At 54.5% G+C, this 16,782-nt stretch overlaps 1 protein-coding gene across 1 annotated transcript in view; it reads left to right on the top strand.

Annotated features, from left to right (window-relative positions):
* Nucleotides 1-16,782, top strand: part of LOC147898368 (RNA polymerase III subunit RPC82 family protein) — a 112,900-nt gene that overhangs the window by 22,976 nt on the left and 73,142 nt on the right. Inside the window, exon 4 of the mRNA XM_087378765.1 lies at nucleotides 1,945-2,032. Within this exon, the coding sequence (XP_087234891.1) occupies nucleotides 1,945-2,032 (88 nt within the window). The remainder of the gene's footprint in view (nucleotides 1-1,944; nucleotides 2,033-16,782) is intronic.

Raw genomic sequence — 16,782 nt, 5'->3', positions numbered from 1 at the left:
GGTGCCCTCTTTTGAGGGATTTTCGGAGGTTGGGGCCATGGAATTACCTAGAGATCCCGGATTCCTATCCTTTGCCTCTGGAGGTGATGCTTTTGGTCTTGCAGCCTCGGAAAGGGGATTTGATTAGTGAAGTGGGCTCCCATATGCATCCATCTTTGAGGTCCCAGTTCGCTTCCACAAGGGTGGAGAAGTGGACTCGAGCGATGTCTGACGCCATGCTGGGTGATCAGTTATCGCGCATGATGGACGAGTGGATGGATCTGTAGGGATTGGATCTATGGCTCACCCATGGTGCCGAAGTTAATTTTCAGCTGGGCTTTGCATATGAGAAGTCGGTCTGTGGCCTGGCAGTAGGAGTGATCAGACTGCCACATGAGGCAAAGCTTGATGAGTCACACTGTTGGCCACTCCAGAAGTGTGTTGAGATGTTTGGGGTGGAGGTCTCTTTTATGTTGCAGTGGGCATGGGAGGTAGGCATAGAGCCGGTTGCAACTTTGGTACACCGGCAGATAGATACGTACTATTCACCTTCCAAATCACTGTCGAAGTCGCAAAATGAAGTTTTCCAGGAACAAGCTCCCACTCATAGGCGAGCCTTGTCAGCCACAGTACTTGATACTTTGCCAGGAGTTGCAGAGGGCAGGGGTTGGTCGGATAGTGGATTTTCTTTTGATTCAGGAGTATATGTTCTCAGTGGGGTGGACATTGGATGCTGTCATCGTCTCCTGCCAGGCAGAGGCGCAGAGGTTTGGTCCCCAACAGTAGGCACGAGCGGAGGGGTCTGCATCTCGGTCTCGCAGGCAGTTGCCCCTGAGGTTTTAATTTAGGGGGAGCTCATTGCAGGTTGTGCAGTCCGGATGGGAGCCCGGGCAGGTGAGTCTAGGATTGGGATCCTGAATGTATACGCACCCGCTTGTCTTCAACACCAGCCCGGTTTTTGGAGGCGACTTTTCGAGTTCTTCTGGAGGTGGACTCTTGGATTGTTGGAGGAGACTTCAACAATCTAGAGCATGGGGAGGAGGTGCTTCCTTCTTAGAGATGCCCGCAACAGTGTGGAGCACCTCGAAGCGGTTCATCTTTGCGGTCAGAGGGAGGGACCCCTGGCGAGAGGCGGAGTCCATGAGGGCCTCAGGCAGCTTGCAGTTTTCTTTTGGTCAGTGGAGACAAGATGGGCTGCTGGAGCGCCTATAGAGATTCTATGTAGGGGACTGGGCGCTGCACAGGGGCGGCTCTACCGGCATCTTAGCAGGTACCACCATGTTAGATCACTCCCTGGCGGTACTTTTCCTAGAGCAGCCCCACACGAGACTTCCCCATAAGGGGATCCGCATCCCTGATAGCCCCCTACAAGAGGGGGTACATTGGGCAGTGGCTTCGATATGGTAGCCGCTGGTGGACGCTGGGTGAGAGGAAGATTTCCAAGGAAATGAGTGGCCATAGAGTTTAGTACCAACACCAGAAAAGAACTGATCATAATCTGGTCTGGAGGCATATCTCCCAAACAACCAGAAATGCCTGCCAAATGTAATCTTGGGAAGATGGGCACGCATAAAAGGTGCTAATCTGGAAAAGAGATCACGAGCAGTAGCGTAAGTCCAGTGAAGATCCAGCACCAGTCTCCCTTGGATGTAAACATGTAGGACAAACTGAGGAGGCAATACGCCTAGCAGCCAACAAAGGGCCCACTGATAATGCGCACCCACCAAACAGCGCCACAAGAACACCTGTTGCTTGAGAGGAAGTTGAATGTTCCACACAAACACACACACACGCATGCACGCACGCGCGCGCACACACTTTTTTTTTAAGTACACACATACACACGCACACACACAGACATACACATATATTCTACACAAATGCTTTGTATGCTATGTATACTATGGATTGTAAGCTTGTGTTTTTAATATTTATGACTCTGTTTTTTTGTGGTGTCTTAAATAGGCTGAAGGAGTCATCGAGGGGTTGTTGGAGCACGGTAGACTTAGTTTGGAGCAATTAATTCAACGGTCAGCAGCTAGATCTGGAAAAGGTAACCCCCCTTCCCCTCTTTCTCCCCTTTCCTGCTTCCCTCCCTTCACCCCTTCGTCCTTCACACCTTCCTTCTTCGTTCCCTTTCCACCCTCTCTCCTTTTCTCTCTCATTTTTTACATTTATTGAAAGGACCAAAGGGTCTGCAAAGAAGTCCACTATTAATAAAAGCTTCAACATCTAGTATATGGTATATCCTATTGTAAAGAACAAGTATGGTGTGTAACAGCATCTCTAAGGAGAAATACATTTAAAAAGTTTTTTTGGACGAAGACTTAAAGGGATACACCTAAAATTCTCCCTCTCCCTTGAAGGGAGATTTCATTATGAATTGATATGACCAATCATCGTGAATCAAGGCCCGAAGAAGGGAAATAAAGTGTGCATATGTTAGGAATATATTTTCGTCGATGGGATGCAGACACTCCTCCTCAAGGATAATAGTTCAAAGTTAGTTCAAAGTTTAACAGAGTTTCAGGTACCCTGAGACTCAGAAACAAAGTGCAAAAACATGTAAGACTACGATAGAGGTGTCTTGTTAAGTGAAAATTCTATTGTGCTGGATGATGCTTAGGTAGCATTGGGCAACTATATTAACATGTCACATTATTTGGGTGATACTCAAGTGAAGGAGCAAGCAGTTCAAATTGATGGGACACCCTCGTCAATGTTGGCGAGGTGGCCTTTCAAATTAGTTTTTTGAAATGTGCTTTACCATAGTGTCACATGTGCACTCTATTGGTTACAACAATGACAAGTCTCTTTTCCACAGGATACATGTATGCCTCATGTTCTTATAAGAAAAACTTCTTTGATCGAATTTTCTTTGCCCATCTGTTGAGCTTTGGGAAGTGTTTGAAGAAATGGGTTTGCAACAGCTTCTCCTGCTCCAACGCTGCCGTGCGTGCCCCCCCCCCCCCCCTTTCTGCCGGGCGGTCGAGCTCTCACATGCCATAGCCTTCTCTCTTTCCGCCTCACCTCTGTGCCTATCATTCTCACCCCCGTCGCGAATCTTGGCCGCCTCTTTCCTGAGCTTTAGCCTTGCTTGGGGGCTCATGAACAGCAAGCACAGTCCGCGGGGCTGCATTCGTGGTATCCAGGGCACCTGTGTGCCTTCCTTCCAGCACAGCAGCTCTCTGGCCAACACACGCTGGCCCTTGTGAGCTCCCTCATCGTCCTTGTGTCCTTTGGGACCCAGAATATGTGACCTCTGCCTTGCGAGCCCTTTAACCAGCCTGCAACAACTAGAATCTTCTACTGGCAGAAAGGACAGGTGATTGCAGCTTTCTCTGTGCAGCACTGGGCTGCTCTATTTGCGAATGGGCAGCCAGTTTTTTGGTTGGGATAGTCCCTTCAAGGATACACCTCTGCTAGCGACAGACCTCTTGGGAACTGGGCTTCAAAACACTCCTTACATATTGAAATTGTGGCTGAACAGTGGCAGCCAACAGCTTCCTTGGTCCGCTCCTTTCAGCACGCATTTCCACGAGTTTCCCTCACGCTCGCCAGTCCATTGTTCGAGAGTTCTTGGGGGATGTTCTCCCAAGGGACGACCTCTCTCTTTGCTGAGTTTAGGGACCTTTTAGGCCCCTCCTGAAAGAGGGAACTCTTTAGTCTTGGCTCGCCCCTTGTGGCTGTTTCTTCCCTTCTTTCAGTTCCTTCTTTCCCGCCACTTTCTTCCACCCTTATCTCCGTTTGGGGTGCAGCATTTTTCACTATTTTTGGTGATAGAGACTCTTGGTGGCGACCCTTGGTCTGGCTAGAGGGGCTCCATGGCAGCACCCTTGACCGTCAAAGTTCTCCTTTCACCAGCTGACAAGCACTAGGTACAGCAAGCACTGGAACCACTACAGGACATGGCAGTTGTGGGTAGAATAGTCGGCCTCACTCCCTCGAGGAGATAGGTTAGAGGTTGGATCCAGGTCAGCTTGACAATACATGAACACATCCAGGAGGTCACCATCTATGACGTGGCGTGTTCCTCCTCCAGCTGAGCTCCCCAGATAACACCTTGGCTCTTGTGGAGGGGAGTCCTATTCTTCTGGGTCCTCATCTGGTGTACCCTTTCCCTTGGTACTATGGCTTTACGGTGGAGGACATGGACTTGACTCCCCATGTTCCTCGCTTCCCGGTGATGCTCCGCTTCTCGGGGCTCCCTCGAGGGAATACAGGGCCATCCTCCTCTCCATTGGATGGGCATTTTGTAAAGTACTAGAGTCTCCTTTGGAGTTGGCAATTTCCGTCGTGGCAGATGATGGGGTCCCACATCTCCGATTGGTTGTAGAGAGCCCGGAATCCCTACTAGAGATGATTCTCTTGGAGACGCTCGATGGAGGTACGCTTCGACAGAGACTTCCGCTGTGATTACCCTTGCCCCCTCCCCCCGGTTGTGATTACCCTGGTGCCCCCCCCCTCCTACCGTTTTATTCCCCCTCGTAGTAGCAGGCTGGCCCACCTCGTCTTCCTCACGTGCTTCTTTTGGATCCGGCCCTTGAACCCTTGCCCTCGAGCAAGGGCAAAGCTTAGCCCGCCTTGCCGACCTCTTCCCCACGACAGAAGGTTAGCTTCCCTCGCTTTGAGGACATTGCCTCCTCGCAACCCTCAAGGGAAGGGGAGCGTCTTGTCAGCCTCCAAGTCATTGCCTACGAGCTGGGCTTCCTTTGCCGAGAGAGTTCTGAAGGTTGGGAACACGGATTACTCTCCCTCCAAACCTCCTTCGAAGTCACAGAAGTTTGGTTTCCTAGAGCAGGTTCCCACACATAGACGAGCCTTGTTCTCTACTTCCCCATCCTCATGAGCTGGACAATGGTGAGTTGGAATGTGCGTGGGCTTCACGACCGTGCGCAAAATCAGCCTTAATATTTGATTTTTTGACAAGAGCTACAGTGGGCATTGGTAGGGTGGGCAGTCGACTTTCTCTTGATTCATGAGCATATGTTCTCAGCAGTGGACATTGCACACTGTCATTACCTCCTCCAAGGGAGGGCCCTAGAGATTTGGTCCCCTGCAATCGGTAGGAGTGGTGGGGTGTGCATTTTGGTCTCACAGGCATTGGCCTTAGAGCTCTTTGCTTAGGATGAGCTCATCCCAAGTCGAGCAATTTGGATGGGTGTTCGGGCAGGTGAGGTCTAGATTGGTATCGTGAATGTGTACGCACCCGCCTGCAAGTAGCACTGCCGTGTTGTGCTGGCTCACCGAGTGGCTCGTGGAGGTTGACTCTTGGATTTATTGGAGGCGACTTCAACATCCTAGAGTTTATGGTGGACAAGCATGGAGGAGCTTCTTTTGTAGAAATGCCGGCTGTAGAGAGGAGCAGCTGGGAGCAGTTCATCTTTGCAATCAGTGGTAGAGATCCATGGAGGGACCCAGAGTTCTACTAGACTCCCTGGTAGCCTACAGTTTTCTTTCGAATAGTGGAGGCATGATGGGCTGCTGGAACGTCTTGACAAATTCTACGTAGGGGATTGGGCGCTACTCAGAGGCAGCTCTATGGGAATTCTAGTAGGCACCACAATGTCGGATCACTCTCCAGTTGTACTTCATTTGGAACAGCCTCGCCGTGGACTTCCTTAAAAGTGGATCCACATACTAGATGATCTCCTACAAGAGGTGGAGGTGCAATCTGGAGGTAGCTAGAGGACAGGGACTCAGAGAGGACTGGGCTACGTGGGTGGTAGAGGCGATTTAGTGGAGTAGGTAGGAGCTCCAATTGGAGATAGGCTTTTCAAGAGTGGGAAAGAGCTCTTTGTCATCATCTAGCATCCATAGAGAGACTCAGGGAGCAGGATTCGTGGCTTAGGGACCGCTTGGAGTGTGTGAGGTTGGAGCTATAGGATATGGAGGTTTGTAGAGCTCAGTTCTCGTCGTACAACTCTTCCTGGGCCGGATGGCTCCAGCAGGGGGACAGGATGACGAGTTCTTTCAGACCACAGGGCCACGGTTTGCAGGGACCCAGCTCCAGCGATTTCAGGACTCGCAGGGACAGATGCAAATGGATCCATAGGAGATCCTGGAGCTGAACACAGACTTTTATCGACAGTTGTTTCAATTGGAGGAGTCACTTACGACTCTCTTAGCTCGTTAGGCAGTGTGGGAGCAGGTTCCTTCAGTAGTCACGCAGAGCTTGAGCAGACGGCTAGAGGCGCCTTTGAGAGATGAGGAGATTTGGGAGGCCTGGCAAGCCCTACCGTCCTAGAAGTGCCCCGGGGAGGATGGTCTAACCCCGGGTTTCTTTAGGTGCTTCTGGGAGCACATCCTTACCCCGCTCAGGTTAGCTTTCGATTCAAGCTCCTTTCCGCTCTCTTTGAGCAGAGGTTGGATTCGAAGAGAGGGGATAGATTGGATATTCGCAAATGCACCCTGCTTGTAACATGCAACGGTAATCTGATCGTGTAATTCACAGCAAGACCTTCTTTAAACCTTTAGCGAGGAATTAGCATTGTTTACCATAGAGAGAGAAAGGAGATGAGGGTAGAGAGAGAGCAAAGTCGACAACCGATTGGGTCCCTGTACCCACTGAGGGCCCCCTCCACCAATCAGGGGAGAATTTGCTTTATACTTGGAGAACTGAGCAATACAAAGAACACTCTTCGAGAGAGCACGGAACGCACTTCTGAAGAGCTCACTGTGCACACGTATAGCAGACCCAAAGACCTGAGAGGCAACGCCGACCAATACCGAGACCTTGATGCTGTCCACACTGACGATGTAGGATGCTTTTGCAAGGCAAGGAAGAGGCTTGTGCTATCCACCGGAATGTAGGGTTACTGCGTGAGTGAGAGAGTGAGAGCTGAGAGTAATAGATACTGAGAGAGAGCTGAGATATGATGGAGAGAAAAGAGCTAAGAAGTAGGCTGTGTAGCCTCTAAAAGAAAGCTGATGAAATAGTGTCCAAACCTCTCTCCGTTTGCTGGTCCAAACCTACGACTGTTGTGCTGCGTGGACCCCTTCAGATCAGGCTGAACTGATGGCCAAGGGATTGAGGCTAGAGCAGGGCCAGATCTGAGGTGTTCAGGGGCTGTACAAGGAGGCTGAAGTGGAGCTGTAGGAGAGCTGAAGGCAGGAGCAGCTGAGTTAGCTTGGTTGAAGCCATATTTTGGACCTCATCTTTCAGAGATTTCCGACGATGAAGCCGAAGTTTTGAAGCCAGAACAGATCCTTTTCATAAATTCAAGCATGGGTCAAGACGCAGGATCAGTGAGTTTTACACCAAGTTCCGTGATCGAGGTACCCATGAAGCAATGTGGTTGGATGATGATTTTTTCCAGGAGTTTCCCCAGATATTGGTGGACTACTTGGAAGCAATGAACCTACCACCAAGTTAAGGAGAAAATGTCACATGCACCCCTGCACTTGGGTGCAAGGTGACACATTGGCTACATCGACAAGTGCATTATAGTTCCCAGATAGGAGATTTTGTCGTATGTTGTGACCCCTTTGTGAGCCCTTGTCCAGGGACAGTCAGGCACAAGCTACGTAGGTCAATCTCTCAGCCTTAGGTCAAGTCAGTAGTTCACTTCTTGTTCACTAGTACCCACTGGAGAACAGTAGGTTGTTTCCATCTTGTAGGTTAGGTCTTAGCCTAGGTTAGGAGCCCCTTTAGGGCCCCCAAAGGCTGGACAGGTAAGCACGGAAGGCAGCCTGCAAAGGCTGCCCAAAAACTCCCCTGGCAAATGAGCCCGGGAGGGCTTTTATAGGCTGGTTGTAGGCCAACCAGTCTGTAAAACAGACCAACTCAGTCGGCTGTTTACAGACTGGGTTGGCTCAGTTCCAGCCCTATAAAAGGGCCCCTTGGCTGCCCTCTTTCCTCCATGGAACACGTTGTGCATAGTCCAGTTGTCTGTATAGGCGTAACTTCATTGAGGCATCACTGATCTTTTGAATAATAGGCAATGGTCCAAAGCTCCTGAAGTATAGCTTAGGGCATCGCTTGCCCACCCACTTCAATCTTTGCTTGATGATGCATAAAGACACCCATTGACCCTCTTTATACTGGACATCTCGTCTGGACTTGTTAGCCTGGCGCGTATACGATGCTTGAGCTTTGGTGATGCAGCTTTTCACAGACTTTGTAATCTTTGCCATTGATTCGGTGGTTTTGTCGGCTTCAAGAGATGGAGACACCATCTGGGTGAGGAGTGAGGTAAACCGGCATCCAAACACCGCTTCATAAGGTGTGCGACCAAGACTTGAAGAATAGGTATCGTTTAGAATGGCCTGCACAAGTGGAAGAAACTGCTCCCACTTTCCCTGAGCATCATGACAATATGATTTCAAAATATCAAATGCCATACCATTGTAATTTTCCGTCTCGTCGTTCGACTGTGGATGGAAAGCGCTGGACATCTACAGCTTAGTACCAAAATTATCAAACAAGGCTCGCCAAAAGTTAGACGTAAACTTTGAGTCGCTGTCGGATGTGATGGTCTTTGCCCACCCTCCACTGGGATACCAATACTTGATAAACAAATGAGCTACATCTTGAGCGCTGGCCATTTGTTTGTAGGGAATAAGCATACCATATTTACTAAAGCAACAAACAATAGTAAGACATTGAGTATTACGCGTACCTGCGGATGCTGGAAGTGGCCCCACGAAATCCATACCTATGTCCTGAAAAGGACCGTCGGGGATTGGTTATGGCATAAGCAAGCCTGCCGCTTTCTTGTGGGAAGCCTTGACCTTTTGGCATATTTGACAATTCTGCACATAGCTATATACGTCCTTCTGCATCTTTGGCCAGTAGAAATAGCGGTCTTTTTTTTTTTTGCCGAAAAAACAGTGCTAATTATATTACTTCGAGAACAAGATACAAGAGGTCAGCTTATAGCTGACGGGCTGCGTTCACAAACCGGACGCAGCCCAAAAGGTAGCATAATAGATCATACTCTCACGGAGGGATATGCTGAGTGTGAATGAACAGCCATCGGGGTGGTGAGTAGTGCCACCGAAGGCCCTGCGTAGTCTGCTCGAAGAAGAGGCTCTGTGTGTCCCAAGCCTGGAGGAAGCGTCTCCGCTTCTCCTGACCGGCCCGGGAGTCTCCCTGAATCTGGTCCCACTGGCCTCTGAGGGTATGAATAATCTCACTCCAAATCTCCGCCATGATCTGGGCAGTCGATAAGGAGGTGCCACCGAGGATCTGCGCGCAGCGCGAGGTCCAGATGTGCCATCCTGTAATGCTACTGATAATCTCCCAGACTGGCTGCCGCTCCCGAACTCCTGCATCAGCCTCTGCTAGGTGCTGTGGGATACCCTCGAGCGGCCCCCACGTCCCCTGTGTGATAAGGAAAGTGGGGTCCTGCTGGCATGCCTCGAACAAGTGATGAAGACCAGGTGCGGTGCTGCACCAACAGAACGCGCCCCAAGTGATCACTCCTAGCTCTGGTGCTGCACGAGCAAGAAGCCCGAAAGTCCACCTCCACACTTCCTGGGCGCGCGTGCAGCTCCACAGGCAGTGTTTTGGTGACTCCTCATCCGCATGGCAAATCTGACAGCAACCGTCCTGGCCTATCTGCCTCAACCAGCTCCCCACTGGAAGACCTTTGTGGGTAAGAAGCCACAGGAAGTATGAGATCTTCCGCGGCCGCCAGCTCTCCCACAAGGCCTTCCAGAATGCCTGCAAAAAGAACTTGGAAATACCCTGTGCGTACCAGCTAGGACGCTGGGTGGGGGGGCGGCTCTGCATCCTCCCGAGAACTCGCCTGCCCAGAGTCGTGCTGTAAGCGAAGAAGGAAGTCGGCCCCTGTCCTGTCACAATCTCTGGCCACCACCACTCTCCTGGGTCCCACTCAAGTTCTGACAAGGCCCGCCCCTCCCAGAGCCAAAGACGCCAAAGCTGCAACTGGTCCTGCTCGATACTAGGGTCGGTATGCCAGACCTTCCCCAGAAGGCCTACGACCCTAACCCTCTGCCACGGGAGTAGGGGGTCGATGAGCGCATCCTCTCTCCTGAGTCGTCCATCCCCTGAAACCGCGAAGAAGGCGATAGAGGAGTCATCCAAACGTCCTGCGACCACCAGTGGGATGCCACGGGGGGTGAACTGTCCCAGCCAGTGGGTGTCTCCAGGCATGAGGACCTGAGGCTCAGGTGGAGCCAACCAAGCGGCTGGGATCGCATCGTCGATCTCCGTGCGTCTCGCCTGGACTCCGCGTGCACCTCCAGCTGCGTCTGCAAGATCGGCCATCTCCAGATGTCTGTACGTATCCCTCCAAACTCGAAGGGACCGGGCTGGCCCCCTCATCCAGCCGTCCCACCTGATATGTGATCTCTCCCCCAACTGAAGGCCCTCGGCGTCTCTGACCTGCCCATTCCAGACGAGCGGCTGGCGATCGATCTCCTCCTGACAGCTGGGCTGGGACTGAATGAGACTGAGACGGAGCCGCCTCCAAACCATGAGGAGGCTACGAACGAGTGGGGAGCGGGGCTGAGTGAGCGGGGCGGAAGTGAAGATCCACCTGAAGGACGGTAGCCACTCTCCACCTCGGCGCGGGACACAAGAGCCGACTCCCTGCTGAAGTAACATCTTCCACGTCTGCCCCCCTGGGGTCAAACCGCGGATGATAAGCTTGCCTAACAAGGCCTGACTCTGAAGCTCTGGATCAATGACCCCCAGACCACCCTCAGCCTGCGGAAGAATGACTGTCTGCCAAGCAACCCTGGCTCTGGTATCTCTATGCCCATCCTCCCCAGACCAAAGAAAGTTCCGAACCAACCTCCTGAGCTGTGCCACGCTGGATCTCGAGAAGCACCAACAGGAAGCCACATACCAAGCCGTGGCTAGAAGGACCTGGTTAACTACCAAAGCACGACCTGCAAGGGAAAGCTTAGCAGTGCTCCAGAAAGCCAGCTTCCGTCGGATGGAATCTAGCACCGGGAGAAACTGCTGAGCTGGCGTAATGTCTAGGCCAACCTGGAAGCCAAGGTATCTAGCTGTCTGTCCACGTGGAATCCATCTGAAGCCCAGAAATCGCCCCCACTGAGAACACGCCCCCGGGTCTGTGAGAAAACCAACTGATTTGTTCCAGTTGATTTTCGCACCAGCGGCCGAGCAGAAAACCTCCAGGGCCATCCGCACCCTCTCTAGCATCCTCTCATCGTCCTGGACATAAAGGGCTGTATCATCTGCGTACTCTGAGTCCAGAAGCTCCGTGTCCTCCCGGAGTGGAAGGCGAACACCCCTGAGCCCTGTGGACCTCGCCCGAAGGTAGTAAGTCATGGCCTCGGCGAAGAAGAGAAACAGATAAGGAGCCAGGGGACAGCCTTGACGTACTGATCTCTCCAAGCTGAATCGCTCACCCATCCTGCCTCCAATGATGACTCTGCTGGACGCTGTCCTGTACAAAGCTGAGATACCCTGAATCCAGCCTGCTGGGAAACCTAGCCGCTCCAGAGTCCCCTCCAAAAAGGACCAATCCACGCGATCGTAGGCCTTCTCGAAGTCGAGAAGTAAAATGGCAAGGTGTGATCCGCTGTACTGAGCCCACTCCGCCGCCTCTGAAAAGGTGAAGACATTATCCAGGATACTGCGATCCTGGACAAAGCCTGTCTGAGTGTCATGGACGAGGTCTGGAAGTAGAGGTCGAACTCTGGCACTGATCATCTTGGCGAGGATTTTGTAGGCAGTGGTAAGGAGAGTGATCGGACGCCACTGGCGGATCTCCTGTCTATCTCCTCCCTTCGGGATGAGGCAAATCAGTCCCGAGGAAAGGCTCTCTGGCATCTGACCGCTGCTGAAAATCCCCTGCAGAGCTGCAAGGAGGGGCTGATGGATCTGGTCCCAGAAGGAGGTGAAGAAAGCTCGGGATAGCCCATCCTCACCTGGGCATTTCTGCCCATCAATGGCCATCAAGGCCTCCAACATCTCATCCGAGGTGAACGGCGCCAACAACGTCGCCTGCATGCTAGGCTGGACAAGGGATGGAATGTGCCTCCACACCTCCTCACGGTCACGACTAGCACGAGGGGCAAGTGGCTCCTGCTGGAAGAGGGTCCTGTAGAAGTCAGTGGCCAACCCCAGGACCTCCCCCGGGTCCGTAACAATGTGACCATCCGCTGTCCTGAGACTCCGTAGCTGATCCCCTGCAGCTCTCTGGCCGTGTGTCCTGAAGAACTCCCTGCACATCCGGTCACCCTTCCGGGCCCAGAAGGAGAGAGAGGCGTGATAGGAGAACTCGGAGCGACGCTGGAGGGTCTCCTCCAAGAGGGCTCTGGCTCGAAGGGCCTGGATCCGAAGCTCCTCCGAGCCCGGGGAAGACTGCTGAAGTCGCTGAATGGAGGCGAGGTCCCTCCGAAGAGCTCTCTCTCTGCCCCACCAATCCTGTCGAACCTGTAGGGCTGCGAGCTGGCAGATCTGGCTGGACTCCTGCAGAGCCTGCGCGACCGAGTCTACCAGATCCACGCCCTCCCCCCAGTCTCTGTCCCAAAGACTGCAAATGCTGCTACGGACGTCCACCCTCGAGAAGATGGAATCGGGAATCCTGCATGATCGGGGGGGGAGAGTCTGGGCTGCCGAATCTAATGAAAGGAGCACAGGCGCATGGTCGGAGAGTGTCGTCCCTGGAACAATGCCCGCCTGGCCACCTCTGCTGATGGCCCAATCACTGACATAAAACCTATCAAGCCGCTCCAGGAGTCTGCCTCCTTCCCTGCGGAAGCCCCAAGAGAAGTCCAGGCTCCCGTGCCAACGCCGGAAGGACGGGTCTCTCCAACTGTCCCTCCCTCCTGTCGCGAAGATGAAAGAGTCCCAAGCTGACTGCTCTGCCTGAGCCATACCTGTGAACTCCGGATCTCTACCCTGCTGGTCCTCCAAGGTCTCCAGGTTGTTGAAGTCTCCTCCAACAATCCAGGAATCCATGTCTGGAAGAATCCCTGTAAGTGTCCTCCAGAAGGTGGCTCTGCAACGGAGGTCTGTGGGAGCATAAATGTTGAGGATTCCTATCTTGGATCCCTCCAAATTCAGGCCTACCCAAAGGGCTCGGCCTGGGATCAACGTGCCGTGACCGAAAACTATCTGAGCTAACTGCTCGCACACGGAGGTACAGACCCCCCCGCTCCTCCCCTGTGCGCCGATCGAAGGCTCCCAATAAGTGTAGGAGCGTCCAGGGAGAACCTTCCCGCAGCTGCGGGCATGAGCCGCAGAAAGCTTGTGCTCCTGGAGCAGCAGTACATCCAATCGACCAATCACTGCAGGCTGAAGTTCCTGACGCAAAATGAGCTTCCTGGGACCACGGGTGCTCGAAGAGTGAAACCCGTTCACATTCCAGGATACGAGGTGTAGGCTCATGGAGAGGGATGGGGGGCTGCGAACAGCTGTCTGCTCGCAGTCGAAGTCGAAGAAGAATCAGACATATCGGAGTGGAGGCGCTGCCGCTTGTGAGAAGGTTTGGAGGGGGAGACGGGGTCGTCCTGCCCGTTCTTCAACACCTTCAGCAATGGCGAGAGGCCTCTAGTGCCATGAGCAAATGCTTTCTCGAGCCAGCTCGAGATCTCTGAAGTGGTCATCCCGTAGAAGGTTCGGAGTTTCTGTTGGGACCAAGCTCTGACATCCTGGGGAAGAGGCCATGCCAGGGGGGGTCTGAGGATCACGATCAATCGGAAACGTTTGGCAGCGCAACGCCACCGCAAGCGCACATCGCCCTCGGACCACTGAGTCTCGAGGAGCTGCCCACCGGACGGGCCTATCCAGGAGCAAATTTGGGCGTGTGTCTGCTCTCTGAGAGCCTCCCACACCGAGTCGTCTGTCCAGGTCTCGGTGCCATCGCTGAGGAACGTGAAGGCGAAGCTAGGGCCATCCCTGGGAGCCAAGGCAGCAATCTTCCCATCCGCCCCTTTGCGGAGCATGAAGATACTAATGTCGAGACAAGCCGGGAAGGTCCCAAGGTCGGCCACATCCAGGTAGTCCCAGGGGCCAGATCTGTAAAAGTCTCGAGGGAGCTCTCTCTCCTAGAGCTGAGACCCAGCTGAGTCTGCCACTGAGGGGCTAGCGGGAAGGGAAACCTGCTCCACTGGTGGTACAGACTCCGGGTGTCCTACAAGCGGGGGGGGAGGGGGAGGAGGCTGCGGGATAGGCGACTCGGGCTCCACGGAGGCGACTGGCGGAGAAGGTGGAGGAGGTGGAACGGAGGCTGCACTCGGCTGGGAAGGCGACGGTGCAGCTAACTCTGTAGGAGGGGCGAGGGGAGCAGGGGGGGGAGGGGGATGGGGGTGCATCTGGAACTGGGGCTGAGGGGGAGGGGGAGGGGGAGGGGACTGAGGGAAAGGAGGCGGGGGCTGAAACTGCGGGGCGGGCGAAGGGGGGGGAAACGGGGGAGAAGGCGGGGGGGTGGGAGAGAGGAGGATCTGAGGCTGTGGAGGGCGGGCTGCCGTCGAAGAAGAAGCTCTCCCAGGTCCCTGGGGCATCTGCCTGTCAGGTCTCTGGAGTGCTGCTGCAGGAAGGGTGACCTCTGCCTCCTTGCCTTTATCCGAAATCTTCTTATTCTTTCCTCTTTTCCTTCGAACCTCGGTCCAACCGCCCACTACCTCTGGCCCAGGCTCCGACTGCCTCGGCTCCTCCTGACGTGGCTGTCCGGGGGGGGGAGGTGGGGGCGGAGGGGGCGGGGGCGGGGAGGGTCGAGACGAGCTGGCAAAGCGTGGACAAGCAGCCGCCAAGTGACCAAAGCCATGGCACCGCAGGCACTGACCTGGCTGTCCGGTGACTATCATGCTCTGGGTGATACTGCCGGCACCTGTCACGATCTCGATCACTGCAGGGAGAGTCGCAGGATCCGCCACAGCCACACGGACTCGGGGAGCTCCTGCCGTGGTCACCGCGTCGGCAAAGGTGTCGTGCATAACCCAGCCAAAATGGGAGCCCAAGTCCCTGACAATCGGCCGCAGCTCAGTAGCAAGCCCTGGAAAAACTAGTGTCACTGGGTGGCGAGGTATACGGAACCGAGTATCGAAATCCGCTGCGCTGAAACCACGGTACCACGGGACTATCATGATGATCTTCCCATCCACCGATGTGGGGGAACCGGCAATCAGATTGCTCGCAGCTTTCTCACTGGAGAGTTTGAGCCAGAAGATGCCCCTTCCCATAAGGGCCACCTCCTCAATGTGGCCATCCTCTAGCAAGAGAGTGGACTGGAGCCAGTCCCTGATGGTAGACCTGGAGGGGGAGTGTCCAATGACTCTACCGTAAACAGAGGTACGAGCAAAGTCACTGGCTACCGCCTGAACACGGGATGATTGTTGCTCTGTCAGGATAACGCGGTAGGCATCTGGAGAGGGAGGGTCCGACTGGGCCTCCGGATCCGGGCTGGGGGCCGCCATACCGCCAAGACTAACTGCAAGCTTCCGATGAAGAAAAACAGGCTGCCACCCAAGAAGGGGATGAAGCGGCGGTGGAGCCTGGGGGTGAGGCGGGCGAGGCGAAATGAAGGGTCGGAGGGGTCGAAGCGGAGGGCGGGGCGAAGGCTGCGGGATGCGGGGAGTACGGAAGGGGGCGAGAGGGCGGGGGGGGGTGAAGTTGGAATGGCGGGGGTGGAGGGGTGAAGCGGGGGGGCGAGGGGAGCGGAATGAGGCGGAGGCGGGTGAAGCGAGGGGGTGAAGGAGCAGCGAGGGGGCGGGTTGGAGCGGGGTGGATGGCGAGGGAGCAGCGAGGGGCGGAATGGAGCGGAGGCGGGGCGAGGGCGAGGCGGGCTGGAAAAAAAAAAAAAAAAAAGGACGAGGCGAGGCGAGGCGGGATGGAGCGGCGGCGAGGGGGGGGTTGGAGCGGGGGCGAGGGGCGGGATGGAGCGGAGGTAAGGGGGCGGGATGGAGCGAGGGGGCGGGTTGGAGCGAGGGGGCGAGGGACGAGGGGCGGGTTGGAGCGAGGGGGCGGGTTGGAGCGAGGGGGCGAGGGGCGGGTTGGAGCGAGGGGGCGGGATGGAGCGGAGGCAAGGGGGCGGGATGGAGCGAGGGGGCGGGATGGAGCGAGGGGCGGCTGGAGCGGAGGTGAGGCGAGGGGTAGCGGGGTGCCGGCGGGGGGGGAGGAGAGGGGACGGGGGTCGAGGGCGGACGGGAGGGGTGGAGGTGGTCGCGGCGAGGGGGGGGGGGGGGGGGAGCGAGGGGGGAGGTAGGGGCTAACGGCGAGGGGGGGAGGGGAAGCTCGCAGGAGCTACGAAAAAATAGAACTGTAGAAATAGCGGTCTAACTTCTCCAAAGTCCCATTGATACCTCTGTGGCCACCGGTAAGGGCATCATGGGCATCATGAAGAAGCAACTGCCATTTGTCTTTGAGTACACATAATCTTTTCTTATAGAAAAGCCAACCATCCTCTAATGAGTAATGGCCGGGAGCAAGCGTCGTTGCTAACTGGAACTGCGTGCCAAACTCTGCTGACTCCACGTACTGTGCCTTCATGCTATCAAGATCCTTTCCTTTGATTTCAAGCACAATGGCCTGCTCAATGGTTTGGATGGAACCTTTCTGATTCAGAGCATCTGGAACAGGGTTGTTTTTGCCGGGAACGTACTCTATAATTGGCTCCACCACTGCTGCCGATCGCTCCATTGCGTATGTCACGAGGACGTGAAAAGTGATGTAAAGTATCTTCGTAACTCAACCCACGCTTAACCTGGGGTTAAGCACGGTTAAGTGTTGTAATGGTTTGGCCGTGAGGGACTGGCTAGAGGAAGTGCACACTTCCTAGAAGTTCCTAAGGGCAAAGTCTAGGTGCACCTTCCATCTCTCTCCCCTCACTCTCTCGGGAGTGTTGGACGTTTTCAGTTGTT

Source organism: Dipteris shenzhenensis, chromosome 9 (assembly GCF_047967505.1).
Source record: "Dipteris shenzhenensis isolate YYH24624 ecotype China chromosome 9, Dip_SZ_1.0, whole genome shotgun sequence".
NCBI classification, from domain to species: domain Eukaryota; kingdom Viridiplantae; phylum Streptophyta; class Polypodiopsida; order Gleicheniales; family Dipteridaceae; genus Dipteris; species Dipteris shenzhenensis.
Note: the sequence above shows the minus strand (reverse complement) of the source record. Positions and strands in the feature narration are given on the sequence as shown.